Source organism: Rhinoraja longicauda, chromosome 12, assembly GCF_053455715.1.
Source record: "Rhinoraja longicauda isolate Sanriku21f chromosome 12, sRhiLon1.1, whole genome shotgun sequence".
Lineage (NCBI taxonomy): Eukaryota > Metazoa > Chordata > Chondrichthyes > Rajiformes > Arhynchobatidae > Rhinoraja > Rhinoraja longicauda.
The window spans coordinates 12,296,043-12,313,378 of record NC_135964.1 but is presented as its reverse complement, the minus strand read 5'-3'; the positions used below and the strand labels follow the sequence as shown (position 1 = coordinate 12,313,378).

The 17,336-nt window shown below is 45.1% G+C and overlaps 1 protein-coding gene across 2 annotated transcripts in view; it reads left to right on the top strand.

The window, feature by feature from the left end:
* The window catches only part of cd247 (CD247 molecule), a 146,185-nt gene that overhangs the window by 121,157 nt on the left and 7,692 nt on the right, over positions 1 to 17,336 (top strand). For both annotated transcript variants that reach the window (XM_078409044.1, XM_078409043.1), the window contains exons 2-4: positions 11,402 to 11,505; positions 13,310 to 13,378; positions 13,707 to 13,796. In XM_078409044.1, the coding sequence (XP_078265170.1) occupies positions 11,413 to 11,505; positions 13,310 to 13,378; positions 13,707 to 13,796 (252 nt within the window). In that variant the 5' untranslated portion in view covers positions 11,402 to 11,412. The remainder of the gene's footprint in view (positions 1 to 11,401; positions 11,506 to 13,309; positions 13,379 to 13,706; positions 13,797 to 17,336) is intronic.

The following is a 17,336-nucleotide window of genomic DNA, read 5'->3' as shown; positions in this document are numbered from 1 at the left end:
TCACGGGGAGAACGTACAAACTCCTTACAGTGCAGCACCCGTAGTCAGGATCGAACCTGAGTCTCCGGCGCTGCATTCGCTGTAAAGCAGCAACTCTACCGCTGCGCTACCGTGCCGCCCATGAAGTGCCATTACCGCTGAAGTTGGTGGTGTTTATCTGGAACAGCTTCCCAGGCTTGTAGGATGTTGTTTGGTTGTTCTGCAATGATCAGTCTTGTTTTTTGGATTCCACGTCATATTATTGAAAGTCTTCACCTCTCCCGAGGCATGTAACATGTAACATGTTAGATTCGATGTTCAAGGCCACGTCCTGGACGGAGACTAAACAACTAAAGGCCCTCGCGTGGCTTGGTACCATTGTGTTACCCAAAAGGTCCAGTGTTAGTTTGGGTTTAAGAGATTTTTAGAGGCAAACTTGTTGAGCTAACCCATTTACATTTAAATAATGACCCCGTTTGTTCCCCACTGCGGCTTGTTATTGAAGAAACTGATAGCAGCAGTTGGAAAAAAATGACTGCTGCTCCTCATTCTGCTAATCTCACAATGTCAAAATATGTTTTGAATTCATTTGCGGCGTATGTTGGAACAGCTGCCATCTTTCCACTAACAGGTACAGAATGAGGGTGCGATTCTTAATGAAACAACGGCCACAGCCACAGAAAGTGATAAATGAAACTGGTATACAGCATGTCCAGGGAGAGGTGAAGGCTGACAATAACATGACCAGGTGGAATCCAAGGCACAAGACTGCGGAACAACAATCAATAGCCGATAGTCCAGGAAACTGTTCCACATAAACACCACCAACTTAAATGTTAATAACAACATTTAAAGCGCTTTGCAGACGGGACAATGAGACAAATGTTAGGAGCTCGTCAGTATCGCAGAATGATCAGGCTAGATTTCTCACAGATCCTGTAGGTTGGACTCGAATTTCTTCATTCAGCACAGAAACAGGCCCCTTAGCCCAACTCGTCCATGCTGAACAAGATACCCGATCTACGCTAGTCTTATTTGCCACGTTTGGCCCATATCCCTCTAACCCTCCAATGGTTCTTTATTATCACATGTATGAGATTCAGTGAAGTTATTTTGTTTTCATACAGTTCAGTAAATTATTATTACATGCAGGCACAATCCCAAATTAAGTACAAGGTGTGCAAAAATAGTCCACTGAGACCATAGACAAGAGTCGCCAGGTTTTAGCGCCATTTTCAAAGCCCTATCCATGAATCCTTTCCTATCCATGTACATTCACAATTACAGCTCTTATTTCATGCACCATTAAATCATTATTTGCACCAAGGTAACATCACCTGTTCTCAACCTTATGCCAACGTCTCTATTTCTGAAACATGTCCACTTCCATGTTATCACTTCTAGTTCTCTCCTCTGGTCTTACAAGCTCCTTTCACATCCGTTGCCTTCTGCCAGAACTGATGGAGCGTGACTGAGCTACATTTCAGCCTGTAATCAGTGCACACAGCCTAGACCTTCAGGCTTTTTACCGCCACTCTTCCCCCCCCTCAGTCTTCTGATAGTAGACTCTGGTAACATTAACACGACCAACATTAAACCATCAAATCTCCAGGTTGCTGGAGACACAAGGAACTGCAAATGCTGGAACCTTGGGCAAACACATTGTGCTGGAGGACCTCAGCAGGTCAGGCAGCATCTGTGGAGGGCTCCCAAGGGATAGACAATGGATGTTTCTGGTTGGGACCCCTCTTCAGACTAATGGAGTAGGGGGAAGAAAGCTGGAAAAGAGAGGTGGGGACAGGACAAAGCCCGGCAAGTGATAGGTCGATACAGATGAGGGGGGTGATTGGTAAATGGGTGGAGTAAGTGACAAAGCGTGGAGGTGAAAAAGAGACAAAAAGGTGTTAGATAAGGAGAGAAGTGGAGGGGTGAAATGTAAAGCTGGAGAGAGGGATTATTGGTGGAATGGGGAGTGGAAATAAAAGAGAAATGTGGGACTAGAGGATGGGAGATGAGCGTATGGAGAAGGGGAAAGGAGAAGGGCAACTGGGGAGGTGGGAGATGGTGGGCAAATGTGTGCACACCAGGGTGGGTGCAGAGGAATGACAAGGGGTATTACTTGACACTGGGGGGTATTACTTGACATTGGAGAGATCAATGTCCATTGTCTCTACTGTCAGAGGGAAAAAAGGTGGAAAACCAACACAACAAACTCCTGTCCGTGTTTTTATGTTAACAAGCCCTTTATCCTTGTGAATATATAATGCCGGAAGTTGTTATTTTAATTAATAATATTTTTTGATGGAGCTTTATGAAATACGACATTAACGACACCTGCCTTGCTAGTTACATCTTCCAAAACCTTATCATAGCCATCCAATATAATTTTCTCTTTCTACAACCATGCCTGCATTTGCCCCATAGCCCTCTAAAACCTTTCTATCCATATAAGTGACAAATGTCTTTTAAACATCGTATTTACTGTATATTCCACTTCTCTGGCAACTCATTTCAGATACACATCACTCTCTGAGTGAAAATTTTGACTCTGAGGTCCCACATAACACTCTCTCCTCAACATAAGTCTATGCCCTCTAGTTTTAGAATCCTCCACCCAGGGAAAATGGCTGTGTGTTTACTTTATCCATGCCCCTTATGATCTTGTATACCTCCATAAGATCACCCACCGCCTCCTACACTCCAAAGGGAAAAGTCCCAGCCTATCCAACACCTCTATAACTCAAGCCTGCAAGACCAATTGATTAGACATGGTTCTCCATTTTCTTTGTCCCTCATTTCATGAATAGAATATTGATTTCTCTAAATTCAAGCTCCAATTAGCCTCACTCTGACATTGGAGGTGACCGAGGACAGAAAGGTCTGTGTGGGAATGGGAAGGAGAATTAAAGTGTCCAGCAACTGGGAGATCAGGGTGGTTCAGGAGGGCTGAGCGAAGGTGTTCCACAAAACGATCGCCCAGTCTGCATTTGGTCTCGCCGATGTATAAGAGTCCACATCTTGAACCACGGATACAGTAGATGAGGTTGGAGGAGGTGCAAGTGAACCTCTGCCTAACCTGCAAGGACTGTCGGGATTCCTGGATAGAGTCGAGGGAGGAGATATAGGGACAGGTGTTGCATCTTCTGCGGTTGCAGGGGAAGGTACCTGGGGAGGGGGTGGTTTGGGTGGGAAGGGATGAGTTAACCAGGGAGTTGCAGAGGGAACAGTCTCTGCGAAAGGCGGCCAGGGGTGGAGAAGGGAAAATGGGGCTAGTGGTGGGATCCCTTTGGAGGTGGCGGAAATTTTGGAGGATTATGTGTTGTATGAGACGGCTGATGGGGTGGAAGGTAAGGACTAGGGCGACCCTGTCTCTGCTGTGACTGGGGGAGGGGGAGCAAAGGTGGAGCTGCGGGGTACTGAGGAGATACGAGAGAGGCCATCATCTATGATGGGAGAGGGGAATCCCCGTACCCTAAAGAATGAGGACATCTCGGATGTCCTGGTATGGAACACCTCATCTTGGGCGCAGATAATAATAATAATAATAATAATGCATTACATTTATATAGCGCTTTTCATATACTCAAAGACGCTTTACAGGGATTTAAAGAACATAGGGAAGTGAATAAATAGATAAATAAGTAAACGAACAGAGAAAGGAGACAGAAGGTGAGGTGACCTTCAGTGGTTGAAGGCAGTACTGAACAGGTGAGACTTCAGTGATGTTTTGAATGTGGTGAGTGAGGAGGAGTCTCTAACGGTTTGAGGTAGTGAGTTCCATAGGGTGGGAGCAGCGATGGAGAAAGCCCTGTCCCCCCAGGATCTGAGTTTGGTCCGGATGTGGGGGGATAGGAGATTGGCAGCAGCAGAGCGGAGGGTGCAGGTGGGAGTGTGCCTGTAGGAGCAGATGCGGCGTAGACGGAGACATTGGGAGTAGGGGATGGAATCTTTGCAGGAAGCAGAGTGGGAAGAAGTGTAGTCGAGATAGATGTGGGAGTCAGTGGTTTGTAATAGACGTCAGTCAATAGTCTATTTCCTGTGATGGAGACGGAGCGATCAAGAAAGGGAAGGGAGGTGTCGGAGATGGTCCAAGTACATTTCAGTTCAGGATGAAAATTGGTGGTGAAGTTGATGGTCCATGAGTTCTGCATGAGTGTCAACAATCCCTGTTCCAGGCGTACACTGGCCTTATCCACGAACTCTATCTCCGTTACATTGATGAATGCATCGGTGCTACCTCCTGCACCCAGGCAGAACTCATTGACTTCATCAACTTCACCACCAATTTTCATCCTGCACTCAAATTTACTTGGACCATTTCTGAAACCTCATCTACTGTCAAGATGTGGACTCTTATACATTGGTGAGACCAAACGCAGACTGGGCGACCGTTTTGTGGAACGTCTTCGCTCAGCCCACCTGAACCTACCTGATGTCCCAGTTGCAGGGGGCATTTTAATTCCCCTTCCCATTCCTACACAGACCTTTCTGTCCTCGGTCTCCTCCATTGTCAGAGTGAGGCTAAATGCAAATTGGAGGAACAGCATCTCACATTTCGCTTGGGCAGCTCACAGGCCAGTGGTATGAATATTGATTTCTCTCACTTCAGGTAGCCCACGCATTCCCTCTCTCTCTGTCCCTCCCCCACCCAAGTCGCACCAGCTTTTCATTTCCACCCTACAAACAGCTAACAATGACCTGTTTCCTTTATCACCGTAACTTTTTTGCATATCTTTCATTCATTGTTCTTTATCTCTCCACATCACCATCTATATCTCTAGTTTCCATTATCCCTAACCAGTCTGAAGAAGGGTCTCGACCCGAAACGTCACCCATTCCTTCTCTCCAGAGATGCTGCCTGTCCCGCTGAGTTACTCCAGCTTTCTGTGTCTGTCTGTAGTTCCTTCCTGCACGAGGATGATAATGGGTACCATTGATCTAGCCCTAATGCAACATTAATCTTTCTTTACTGTGGAGGTGGAAAATCATCTATTCAAGTTGAAATGCCTGTGATGATCATATTGCCGAGGGAGAAGTAACACTGTTGACCTAAATAATTTTTAATTTCATTTATATTTTCCCTTTAATGCAATAGAAAGCCACTGAGTAACCTCTGGTGAATCACTTCTAATGTTGAGGCAATCTGGAGAATCTTTGAAATCCAGTTTAATTTTTTTAAAGTAAATTATGCTCTCAGATGTAGCAGCTTTGGAGTTTCCAACCTACAAGTCCTTTAATAATTTAGCATCAATTTTTTCGACCGACAGATCAAGAGGAAAATCCCTCTTGGATTCTCAGAGTTCTTAAAGTAAACAATGTTTGAGATTTTGTGAAATATTAGGACCACCAGTTCTATTAAATCTTTAAAATAAAATTGGTTGTATTGAGCGTGCCTCGATGGGAGAATGTTTCAAGGAGTTCCATTGTTTTAGCTGTTGGTTTGCACTCTGACTCCTCTTACTGGACATCCTACTCCAAGGTGATTGCTGGATTTACCCCACAGTTTACATGAAAGTTAATTCTACTGGGAAGTATAAATATCACACAATCACAGTCAAAATAAAACTTTATTAGCCAAGTATGTTTTGCAACAAAGACATTCTTGCCATAGAGGGAGTACAGAGAAGGTTCACCAGATTGATTCCTGGGATGGCGGGACTTTCATATGAAGAAAGACTGGATAGACTCGGTTTGTACTCGCTGGAATTTAGAAGATTGAGGGGGGATCTTATAGAAACGTACAAAATTCTTAAGGGGTTGGACAGGCTAGATGCAGGAAGATTGTTCCCGATGTTGGGGAAGTCCAGAACAAGGGGTCACAGCTTAAGGATAAGGGGGAAGTCTTTTAGGACCAAGATGAGAACGTTTTTTTTCACACAGAGTGGTGAATCTGTGGAATTCTCTGCCACAGAAGGTAGTTGAGGCCAGTTCATTGGCTATATTTAAGAGGGAGTTAGATGTGGCCCTTGTGGCTAAAGGGATCAAAGGGTATGGAGAGAAGGTAAGTACGGGATACTGAGTTGGATGATCAGCCATGATCATGTTGAATGGCGGTGCAGGCTCGAAGGGCCAAATTTCCTACTCCTGCACCTATTTTCTATGTTTCTATGTTTCTATGAACTTCATTTGCCATACAGTCATAACAATAAACGGGTAGCACGGTGGCGCAGCGGTAGAGTTGCTGCCTTACAGCGAATGCAGCGCCGGAGACTCGGGTTCGATCCTGACTACGGGCGCCGTCTGTACGGAGTTTGTACGTTCTCCCCGTGACCTGCGTGGGTTTTCTCCGAGATCTTCTGTTTCCTCCCACACTCCAAAGACGTACAGGTATGTAGGTCAATTGACTGGGTAAATGTAAAAATTGTCCCTAGTGTGTGTAGGATAGTGTTAATGTGCGGGGATCGCTGGGCGGGGCGGACTCGGTGGGCCGAAGGGCCTGTTTCCGCGCTGTATCTCTAAATCTAAAAATCTAAAATCTAAAATCTAAAAAGCAACAGGACACACAAAATACATTTTAACATGAACATCCACCACAGTGACTCCTCCACATTCCTCACTGTGATAGAAGGTGAAAAAAAAGTTCAATCTCTCCCTTCATTGTCCTCCAGCGGTCGGGGGCTCTAACCTTCCGTTGACGGGATGATCTTGACTCCCGTAGCCGGCGGCGAGCCTTCCTCGTTGGGGCGATCAAGCTCCTTCATCAGGGAGAATCTCAGCTTCCCCGCGCCGGCGATCTACCCCGGGTCGGGACCAGTCGAACCTCGTGCAGCTTTTGGAGCTCCCGACCGGTCTCAACCCGAGACTGCGAGCTCCTGATGTTAAAGTCCGCAGGCTGCATTGGAGCGTCGATCCTAGGCAAGGGATCGCAGGCTCAGATGATATGTCCACGCCCCCGCGGGGACTCAAGGTCAGTCCCAGGCAAGACCTCCAGCTCCGTGATCTATGAGCTTCGTGAGGTTTGAGGCAATCGTAAGTGCGAGAGGCTGTGGTGGAAGATGTGAACTTCAGGTTATGGTCCAGTTGATGTGAGGTCATTGGTAACATAAAAGTTATAGCTGGCAAAAAATGTGGTGAAAAAATCTAGCAATTGAAATTTTGTTTCAAAGACACAGCATGGGAAGACTACAGAGTCCACGCCGGCTACCGATCACCTGAGTTCTATGTTGTCCCACATTCTCATCCACTCCCAACACACACGGGGCAATTTACAGAGGCCGATGAACCTACAAACCTGCATGTCTTCGGGAGGTGGGAGGAAATCGGAGCACCCAAAGGAAACCCCACATGCAAACTCCCAACAGACAGCACCCGAGGTCAGGTTCGAACCTGGGTCTTTGGTGTTGTGAGGCAGCGGCTCTACCCACTGCTCCACTGTGCTGCCCAAATTGATTTCAGCAAGACATAGACGGACGGACGAGTGAAGCACACGGTAGATTACATTTCACACAGAGAATCATGAAATGTGGATGGAGAGGCAAAGCAAGCAGACGTAACAGCTGAAACAGTTGCAGACTTGTGGTGGTGGATGTAGACAAGACTTTGAGGCTTCTTTGATGAAGAAATGCATGGCTGAGAAAGCTGAGAGAAGCACAAATGGCGCTCAGACAGCACAAAAACATCAGAAAGGCAGCCTACAAATGAGGGGATTACGCTGAATCTGTATAAAGGTGGGCTCTGCCTCAAAAAGTGTTGTCGACACTATCTCAGGAAAGATCTCAAGACCACAGCAAGAAATCCACAAACTGCCAGGGCTTGGTGCTGAAAATCTGAGATACAAACATCAAATGTTTGAAAATTCAGCAGGTCAGGCAGCATCTGGAAAAGTGAAACAGAATGAATGCTTCAGGATACATCATCAGAGAGGTTGGCCTCAAAGCATTAAACTTCCAATTTAACCTCCAGATTCATATATACTTCAGAAAATCTTTTACATTACTTGCAATGTGTTCAATTTGGCTATTGATTAAAATAACCATATCTGGTACTAAGTCATAGCGTTAGCAGAGCCGTTTTTTGTATACAAAATGGTGCCAGTACGTATTGTTAGCAAACGTACAAGTGACCTGGCTGGAAAACAAAATAATGATGTTTAACTTTTTTAAAGCCACTGATACCTGTCGTTGCACACCTGTGAACATTGGAGGCCTGGAATTTCCACAGATCATTGACAAAGAATGAAGCAGTACTAATGTTATCAAGGGCAGTGCAGATAATGGTATTACTCAATTGAACGAGGCCTTCAAAAACAAATATGCCAGCATTCACCAACATTGATTTCTGTGGCCTATCCAATCTTGTTTCAAAGAGTAGAAATATATTTCTGGCCTTTTTTGTTTAGTTGCTAAGACAAATTTTCTGTTATCTATTTTCATCCAAACGAAGGGAAGAGAGAGATGATTCAACAGTCATTCAGGAGGGAAGGGAAAATTAGCGATGTTTTTTTTCCACAACATCCATTATTGCTGCTGAGTTCACTTGAGTGGCCATCTTTGATCTCTGCTGCGATGATTTAGTCATTGAATAAACTGGCATTGTATCCCAGCCCGAAACACCGCTTGCCTATTTCCCCCCGTTGCACACCCCCTAGAGTTCCTCCAGCACTTTGTGTTTTGCTCAGGATTTTGGGCGGCATGGTGGTGCAACAGTAGAGTTGCTGCCTTACAGCGCCAGACACCCAGGTTCGATCCTGACTATGGCTGCTGTTTGTACATTCTCTCTGTGACCACGTGGGTTGGCTCAGTTGATCTGGTTTCCTCCCACACTCCAAAAATGTGCAGGTTTGTAGGTTAATTGGTTTCTGTAAATTGTCCCAAGTGTTTGTAGGATAGAGTTAGTGTCTGGGTGATCGCTGGCTGCCCTGGACTCAGTGGGCTGAAGAGCCTTTTTCCACGTTGTACCTCTAAACCAAACTATAATTTCAACATCTGCAGTTTCAAGGGCTTGCATTTTACTGCTCCACTGCAGAATCTCCTCAAACTGTAGTTTGTGTGATTTGTGAACTTTGTGTAGTTCGAGTTTCACTGTACCTTAATTGGTACATGTGACAATAAACTGACCTTTGAACCCTTTGAACTGTGCCAACTTTGAAGAGGTTCTCCCCCTCTCTCTCTCTGATGTGAGTTCTGTGACTCGCAATGCTCCCCCTCTGTGATTCCTGCTGCTCTTCAACCATGTGCTGCATTTGCCAGGCTTTGTCCCATCCTTACTTCTCTTTTCTAGCTTTGTCCCCTCTACTCCACCAGCTCCATCAGTCTGAAGAAGCATTGTCTGTCCATTCCATCGACAGATGCTGCCTGCTGTTCCTTTGTGTTTCACTCGTTGATTGTGCCTTCACTTGAATGAGTGATGGTCACCTGCTGACGTAAAGAATGGAACTGCTGAGTATTCTCTTTGACTAGAGACAACAAAATAATGGGACAACAGAAATTTCAACCTAATAGCAATATTCACAGCACCTGAGTAGTGGTGTCACCACATACATGCAGACAGATTATTTAAACCGACTGGAAAAACTTGACCTAAACATAATCTTAAATTGAATAAATGCTGGTACTGCACTGGTGGTGTGCACTTTATTCCACACCGAGCACCTCCCCTCAGACCACAGACTTTGAGCTCTTTTTAATTTTGGCTCCACCACAAGATCCCATTCCCTCCTGAGGTTCAGATAGCCCACTCTCACAGCGACCTGCCAGCTCAAACACACTCCTCTCTGTGCTCCTGCCGGGGCTTGCTCCCCACTCCAACAGGTTTCCCGCACCTCCCAGTCCATCACGGGTAATGACCTCCCCACCATCGAAGGGATCCACAGGAGGCTCTGCCTCGGAACGGCAGCTAGCATCATCAAAGACCCACACCACCCTGGCCACGCTTTCATCTCACTGCCACCATTGTGAAGAAGGCACCATTGTGAAGAACATACAAGAGCTTGAAATCTGTGACCTCCAGGTTCAAGAACAGCTTCTCCCCAGCATCAGGCTCTTGAACACCGCACAACACCAACTACCACCTCAGCAACTATCTTTGGTTGAACTACAGACTTCAGTTTTGCACTCTTATGGTTACCTAATATCACAGTTATTAACACTGTATTATTGAATATTGCACACTATCTGTGTGTAATTGTGCTTATGGGCCTGTTAAGTTGCAGAAGGTAAGAATTACATTATTCCATTGCCAGTAGATATGACAGCAGGTCTCTATGAAATCCTCACTGCATTATCATGGTATGTTTAACTCTGACAGTGGATGGCCAAATGGTAGCAGGATTTTGATCAGATTTGGAAGAGAGAAACATGTACATATGTACTCCTTGGACTGCAGTCACTGACATTATGGTGACATTTGTGTACAACAGTCTCCTAATGACATTAATGATTAGAAAATCTGAATATTCAGTAGGTGATAGACAATAGGTGCAGGAGGAGGCCATTCGGCCCTTCGAGTCAGCACCACCATTCACTGTGATCATGGCTGATCATCAACAATCAGTACCCTGTCCCTACCTTCTCCCCATATCCCTTGACTCCGCTATCTTTAAGAGCTCTATCAAACTTTCTCTTGAAAGCATCCATTGAATTGGCCTCCACTGCCTTCCGAGGCAGAGAATTCCACAGCTTCACAACTCACTGGGTGAAAAAGTTCTTCCCCATCTTCGTCCTAAATGGCCTACCCCTTATTCTTAAAGCCCCTGGTTCTGGACTCCCCCAACATCGGGAACATGTTTCCTACCTCCAGCGTGTCCAACCCCTTAATAATCTTATATGTTTCAATAAAATCCCCTCTCGTCCTTCTAAATTCCAGTGTATACAAGCCCAGTTGCTTCATTCTTTCAACATATGACAGTCCTGCCATCCCGGGAATTAATCTCGTGAACCTACACAATGTAATGTTAATTGGAAGCTGAAATGGTCATAGCAGACAGCACATGGAGAATGCGAGGGTTCTGGTAATTATTGGGATAGCCGGGGGGAAGGGGTCATGACAAGATCTTAAAACAACAATGACATTTTACATTTAAAATGGTGGTGAACTGGGAATAAGGAAAAAACAACGTGCAAACTTATCACATAAGTATACTGGCACAATTATTTTAGATACGGTTAGTTTTGTAAAGGACAAGAAACAGAAATGGTGAACATTGGCATAATTGCCTCATGGCAACAGCATAAAAGAGTATACCAGAGAGCACAAAGAATGATTCGGGCAATATCAGATGTTACAAAGTGTGAGTGTACACATTATAGAATCGGAAAAGACCAAGCATTATCGATTAAATCATCACATTCTCCAATTAGCTTTCAATATTGGAATGAAATATATACGTGGTTATTTGTTGAAAACTACTGATGGTGCACAATGGAGTCGTTAGATATTGATTGGATGGGTATTTGATCAGACTTTTTGTTTCCATCTTTAACAGATGCTGACACTATGGATCTGAATGACCCGAAGCTTTGTTACATCCTTGATGGAGTTCTCTTTATCTATGGCATTATAATCACTGCTCTCTACCTTAAACTGAGGGTACGTTATTGAGATGTGTTTCCAGAGTTCTGTACAGATTGAAATGCTGCCAGACGCTATGAAGGTCCATCCATCAAATTGATGTGGACACAAGGAAGGGTCCTGACCCGAAACATCACCTATCCAGGTCCCCTGAGATGCTGCCTGACCTGCTGAGTTACTCCAGCACTGTGTGCCCTTTTTTGTTAAACCAGAATCTGCAATTCCTTCTTTCCACAAAAAAAGGGTCATCGTTAAATGACACACACGAGGTCATTTATGCAGCACTTTGTGTCTTCCGTTGTATTGATGTACTCTTTCCAAAATTTCAGAGTGTGTTCTAAAGTAGGGGGGGTTCTTCAATTATGGACTCCAAACCAAAATGCGTGCAAATATCATTCTGGAGGGTCATGGATATGTGGCACTTGCCTGACCCTGCAATTCCTTCCTGAAGAACCCTTCCATATCCACCACCTGCACAGGTTAACCAAGACCACGGCTGAAATGACTCTATGATATGCTATAAATGACTATGAAATGCTATAAATGACTATGAAATGTAATAAACTAGGGCAGCACAGTGGCAGAGTTGCTGCCTTAAAGCACCAGAGGCCCGGGTTCTATCCTAACTGTGAGTGCTGTCTGTACAAAGTTTGTACGTTCTCCCTGTGACTGTGTGGGTTTTCTCTGCGTGCTCCAGTTTCCCCCCACACTCCAAAGACTTACAGGTTTGTAAGATAATTGGCTTTGGTAAATATTGTAAATTGTCCCTAGTGTGTAGGATAGTGTTAGTGTACAGGAATCGTTGGTCAGTGCGGACTCGGTGGGCCGAATGGCCTGTTTCCATGCGGTATCTCTAAACTAAACTAAACCTGCCTACGCCAGGTGCCATTGGACAGGCCACTGTAGTTCCGAAAGGGTTTCTGTGGGGAAACCATGGAGTGCCTAATTTGGGCACTGTGCAGTCGGTTGTAGAGTGGGGGGGGGGGGGGGGGGGGGAGAGAGGAGATTATGGGGGTGCACACTGTATGCATGAGCAAGGAGGAGTGAGAGGTAGTAGAAGAGGGATATTAAGGGGGAAAGAGGAAGGCAGCAGGATTTGGTTGGTGGGTGGGAAACGGTTGAGTGGGGCTGGTGTGGGACAAGAGGGTGCCATGGAGAATGGGAGGAGTAGTAGGGGCAGTGTGTTGCAGGAGAAACAGGGAGCCGAGGGAGAATTGGTTTCCTTGGAGTGACAGGAGGTGGGTATTTAGTTGAGTTTAGTTTAGTTTAGAGATACAGCACGGAAACAGGCCCTTTCGGCCCACCGGGTCCGCGCCGACCAGCGATCCCCGCACATTAACACCACCACAAGGGACAATTTTTACATTTACCAAGCCAATTAACCTACATACCTGTATGTCTTTGGAGTGTGGGAGGAAACCGAAGATCTCAGAAAAAGCCCACGCGGTCACGAGGAGAACGTACAAACTCCGTACAGACAGCACCGGTAGTTGGGATCGAACCCGGGTCTCCGGCGCTGCATTCGCTGTAATGGCAGAGCAAATCTACCGCTGCGCCCGTGTTATGGGGGTTGGTGGAAAGAGTGGGTGGGATGAGATGGGTGGTGTGGTTGGCAGTCACAGTGAGAGGGAAAGAGTATTGGTGTAGGGGAAGCGTGGGGGTGATGAGCTTGGTGGTGATGAGCTTGGTGGTGATGAGCTTGTTGGTGATGAGCTTGGTGCAGAGAGGCTGGGGGAATGGGCATCGTGGGGAGTGGTTACAAATATATTTATTTCAGGCATAGAATTGAAAACTGTAAACTTTTTTCATTTTGATTTCAAAGCTGACCAAAGCAAAAAGCAAGTTAGAAGATACTGCTGCAAACCAACCAAAAACGGACGGCGAATATGAGGTATGGAGTTATCCAGGTGCTCTGGGCTGTCTGGTGTATTCGACATTGCTACTATTAATCCACCAAAATATTTAATTCACCTTTTTTTTAAAAAAGATGTTGCATGGTGATATATGTATGCCTGTGAACCAGGTGACTTTAAAGGGGATGCGGGAAATAGCACTGATTTTAAAGGGAGCGTGAGAACGGATTGAATTAGATATCGAAGCGCTGGGATTTTGCATGAATCGGAGTACATTGTCAGACTTTAACTGCCTCTCGTGAGAATAGATAGATTGATCCAATTATTATAGAATCGGAGAATAATATACGCCTCTAATCTTTACAGGCCCTGCAGAAGAAGAATCAAGACACCTATTCAGATCTCAGGTTGAACAAACGACAGCAAGATGCAGAAGCTGCCACTGGAGGAAGGCGGGTACGGTTTCACATTTCTTCCATGAAGGAATAACTCTTTCCAAAGAAAGACACAGAACATAAATCCTGTAACAGGAGCTTAATCAAAAGCGGACTGGGGGCCCAGGAGAGTTGGATGTTTCCACTGGTGGGAGAGTCTAGGAACAGAGGGCTTGGCCTCAGAATAAAAGGACGTACCTTTAGAAAGGAGATAAGGAGGAATTTCTTTAGCCAGAGGGTGGTGAATCTGTGAATTCAATGCCACAGATGGCAGTGGAGGACAGGTCTTTGGGAATTTTTAAAGCGGAGATTGGTTGGTTCTTGTTTAGTAAGTGCATCAAAAGTTATGGGTGGAATGCAGGAGAATGGGGTTCAGAATGGAAAATAGATCAGCCATGAATGGCCTAATTCTGCTCCTATGTCATGGAGGGATCCAGGTAGATCAAGAGGACAAAACCAAGGGGACCGGAGTCCATGGGTGTGGGTTGGATGTGCTGGCAGTCAATGGGTGACTGAAACAGAGAATGGACCTTGAACAAAAGGAGGGAAAGATCTGTTGAGAAACGATTCCTCAGAGTGAGGAGAGGTGGGGGTGGGGGGGGGGGGGGGGGGGGTCAAAAACAGAGGACATAAGTTGAAGATGAGAGGTGCAAGATTTAATGGGAATCTGAGGGGTGATCTTTATCACATGGAGAGAGGAAATAAAGAATGAGCTGCTAGAGGAAGTAGTTGAGGCAGGTATAATAACAACATCTAAAAGCCACTTGGACAATACAGGAATAGGACAAGTCGAGAAGGATAAGTGCAAATGAGGCTAGCTGAAGTGTTGTGCGATTCTCTCCATGTTTTCTGAACTGCTAAATATCTCCACCAGCTGCAGTATTTTACTTTTGTAAAGAGCTTTCTAGCCTTTATTGCAAGTAAGATGGAGTACAAAATCAAAAAGCTTTGGTACAAATATGCAGGATTTTAAGACCACTTAGAGTACTGTAAAGTCAAAATATTGCAGATGTTGCAAGTATTTGCGCCTGCCTTCCAAGCAGTGTGGGTTTACTAGATTGATTCTGGGTCTGGTTATCTTGTGAGGAAAGATTTTGCAGCTTCATCTCCTGTTTACTCATACGCAAAAGATTTGGAGGCGATATTTTGAAACACAATTGAACCTAATTGTCTTGCTGGGGGAAGATGCTGAAAGAATGACGGTTAATTCATTTTGCTCGGATTTTAATATTGAAACTGAAAGCACAGATGTTTAAACACAAGAAGTATGAATATCACCATAAGCCAGGGAACCTGCAAATTTCTGAGCAACTATGCCCGAATACCATATGCTGCTTTGTAGCTCGTTCACTGATATCCACAAAGACAAGGTAAATAATGAATGCTGCATGGTGATTTTTCTTTAAATTAAAATGAAGGAAAATTAAAGATCATTTTAGGTAGTCTCAAACTTACACTCATGTCTGAATTCATGTTGGGCCTTGACAATTGCCTGGGTGTTTCCACTAACGTAACATCAAATGTCTGGCGGCTGTGGTAATGGTTTTGAAACTTACCTTGGAGTTCCTCCCAGTGGCTACTTACAGAAACTGCTAGAATCTGTCTCAGTGAGTGAAGCCAAGTTTATAGGAAAATAACTGCAGATGCTGGTACAAATCGAAGGTATCACAAAATGCTGGAGTAACTCAGCAGGTCAGGCAGCATCTCTGGAGAGAAGGAATGGGTGACCTTTCGGGTTGAGACCCTTCGGGCCTGAAACGTCACCCATTCCTTCTCTCCAGAGCTGCTGCCTGACCTGCTGAGTTACTCCAGCATCGAAGCCGAGTTTATAGTCATACGTACAAGCACAGTGAGGTACAGGTGCAGTGAAAATCTTGCTTGCAGCAGCATCGCACGTATATAGACTTAGATTGCAAACAAACATAAATGTAAGAGTAAGAGTAACCTGTGGCTGACAAGGGAAGTCAAGGACAGCATAAAAATTAAGGAGAGGAAGTATAACATAGCAAAGAAGAGTGGGAAGACAGAGGATTGGGACTCTTTTAAAGAGCAACAAAAGTTAACTAAAAAGGCAATACGGGGAGAAAAGATGAGGTACGAGGGTAAACTAGCCAATAATATAAAGGAGGATAGCAAAAGTTTTTTTAGGTACGTGAAGAGGAAAAAAATAGTCAAGGCAAATGTGGGTCCCTTGAAGACAGAAGCAGGGGAATTTATTATGGGGAACAAAGAAATGGCAGACGAGTTCAACCGTTACTTTGGATCTGTCTTCACTGAGGAAGATACACACAATCTCCCAAATGTTCTAGGGGCCGGAGAACCTAGGGTGATGGAGGAACTGAAGGAAATCCACATTAGGCAGGAAATGGTTTTGGGTAGACTGATGGGACTGAAGGCTGATAAATCCCCAGGGCCTGATGGTCTGCATCCCAGAGTACTTAAGGAGGTGGCTCTAGAAATAGTGGAAGCATTGGAGATCATTTTTCAATGTTCTATAGATTCAGGATCAGTTCCTGTGGATTGGAGGATAGCAAATGTCATCCCACTTTTTAAGAAAGGAGGGAGAGAGAAAACGGGTAATTATAGACCAGTTAGTCTGACATCAGTGGTGGGGAAGATGCTGGAGTCAATTATAAAAGACGAAATTGCTGAGCATTTGGATAGCAGTAACGGGATCATTCCGAGTCAGCATGGATTTACGAAGGGGAAATCATGCTTGACAAATCTACTGGAATTTTTTGAGGATGTAACTAGGAAAATTGACAGGGGGGAGTCGGTGGATGTGGTGTACCTCGACTTTCAGAAAGCCTTCGACAAGGTCCCACATAGGAGATTAGTGGGCAAAATTAGAGCACATGGTATTGGGGGAAGGGTACTGACATGGATAGAAAATTGGTTGACAGACAGAAAGCAAAGAGTGGGGATAAATGGGTCCCTTTCGGAATGGCAGGCAGTGACCAGTGGGGTACCGCAAGGTTCGGTGCTGGGACCCCAGCTATTTACGATATACATTAATGACTTAGATGAAGGGATTAAAAGTACCATTAGCAAATTTGCAGATGATACTAAGCTGGGGGGTAGTGTGAATTGTGAGGAAGATGCAATAAGGCTGCAGGGTGACTTGGACAGGTTGTGTGAGTGGGCGGATACATGGCAGATGCAGTTTAATGTAGATAAGTGTGAGGTTATTCACTTTGGAAGTAAGAATAGAAAGGCAGATTATTATCTGAATGGTGTCAAGTTAGGAAGAGGGGATGTTCAACGAGATCTGGGTGTCCTAGTGCATCAGTCAATGAAAGGAAGCATGCAGGTACAACAGGCAGTGAAGAAAGCCAATGGAATGTTGGCCTTCATAACAAGAGGAGTTGAGTATAGGAGCAAAGAGGTCCTTCTACAGTTGTACCGGGCCCTGGTGAGACCGCACCTGGAGTACTGTGTGCAGTTTTGGTCTCCAAATTTGAGGAAGGATATTCTTGCTATTGAGGGCGTGCAGCGTAGGTTCACTAGGTTAATTCCCGGAATGGCGGGACTGTCGTATGTTGAAAGGCTGGAGCAATTAGGC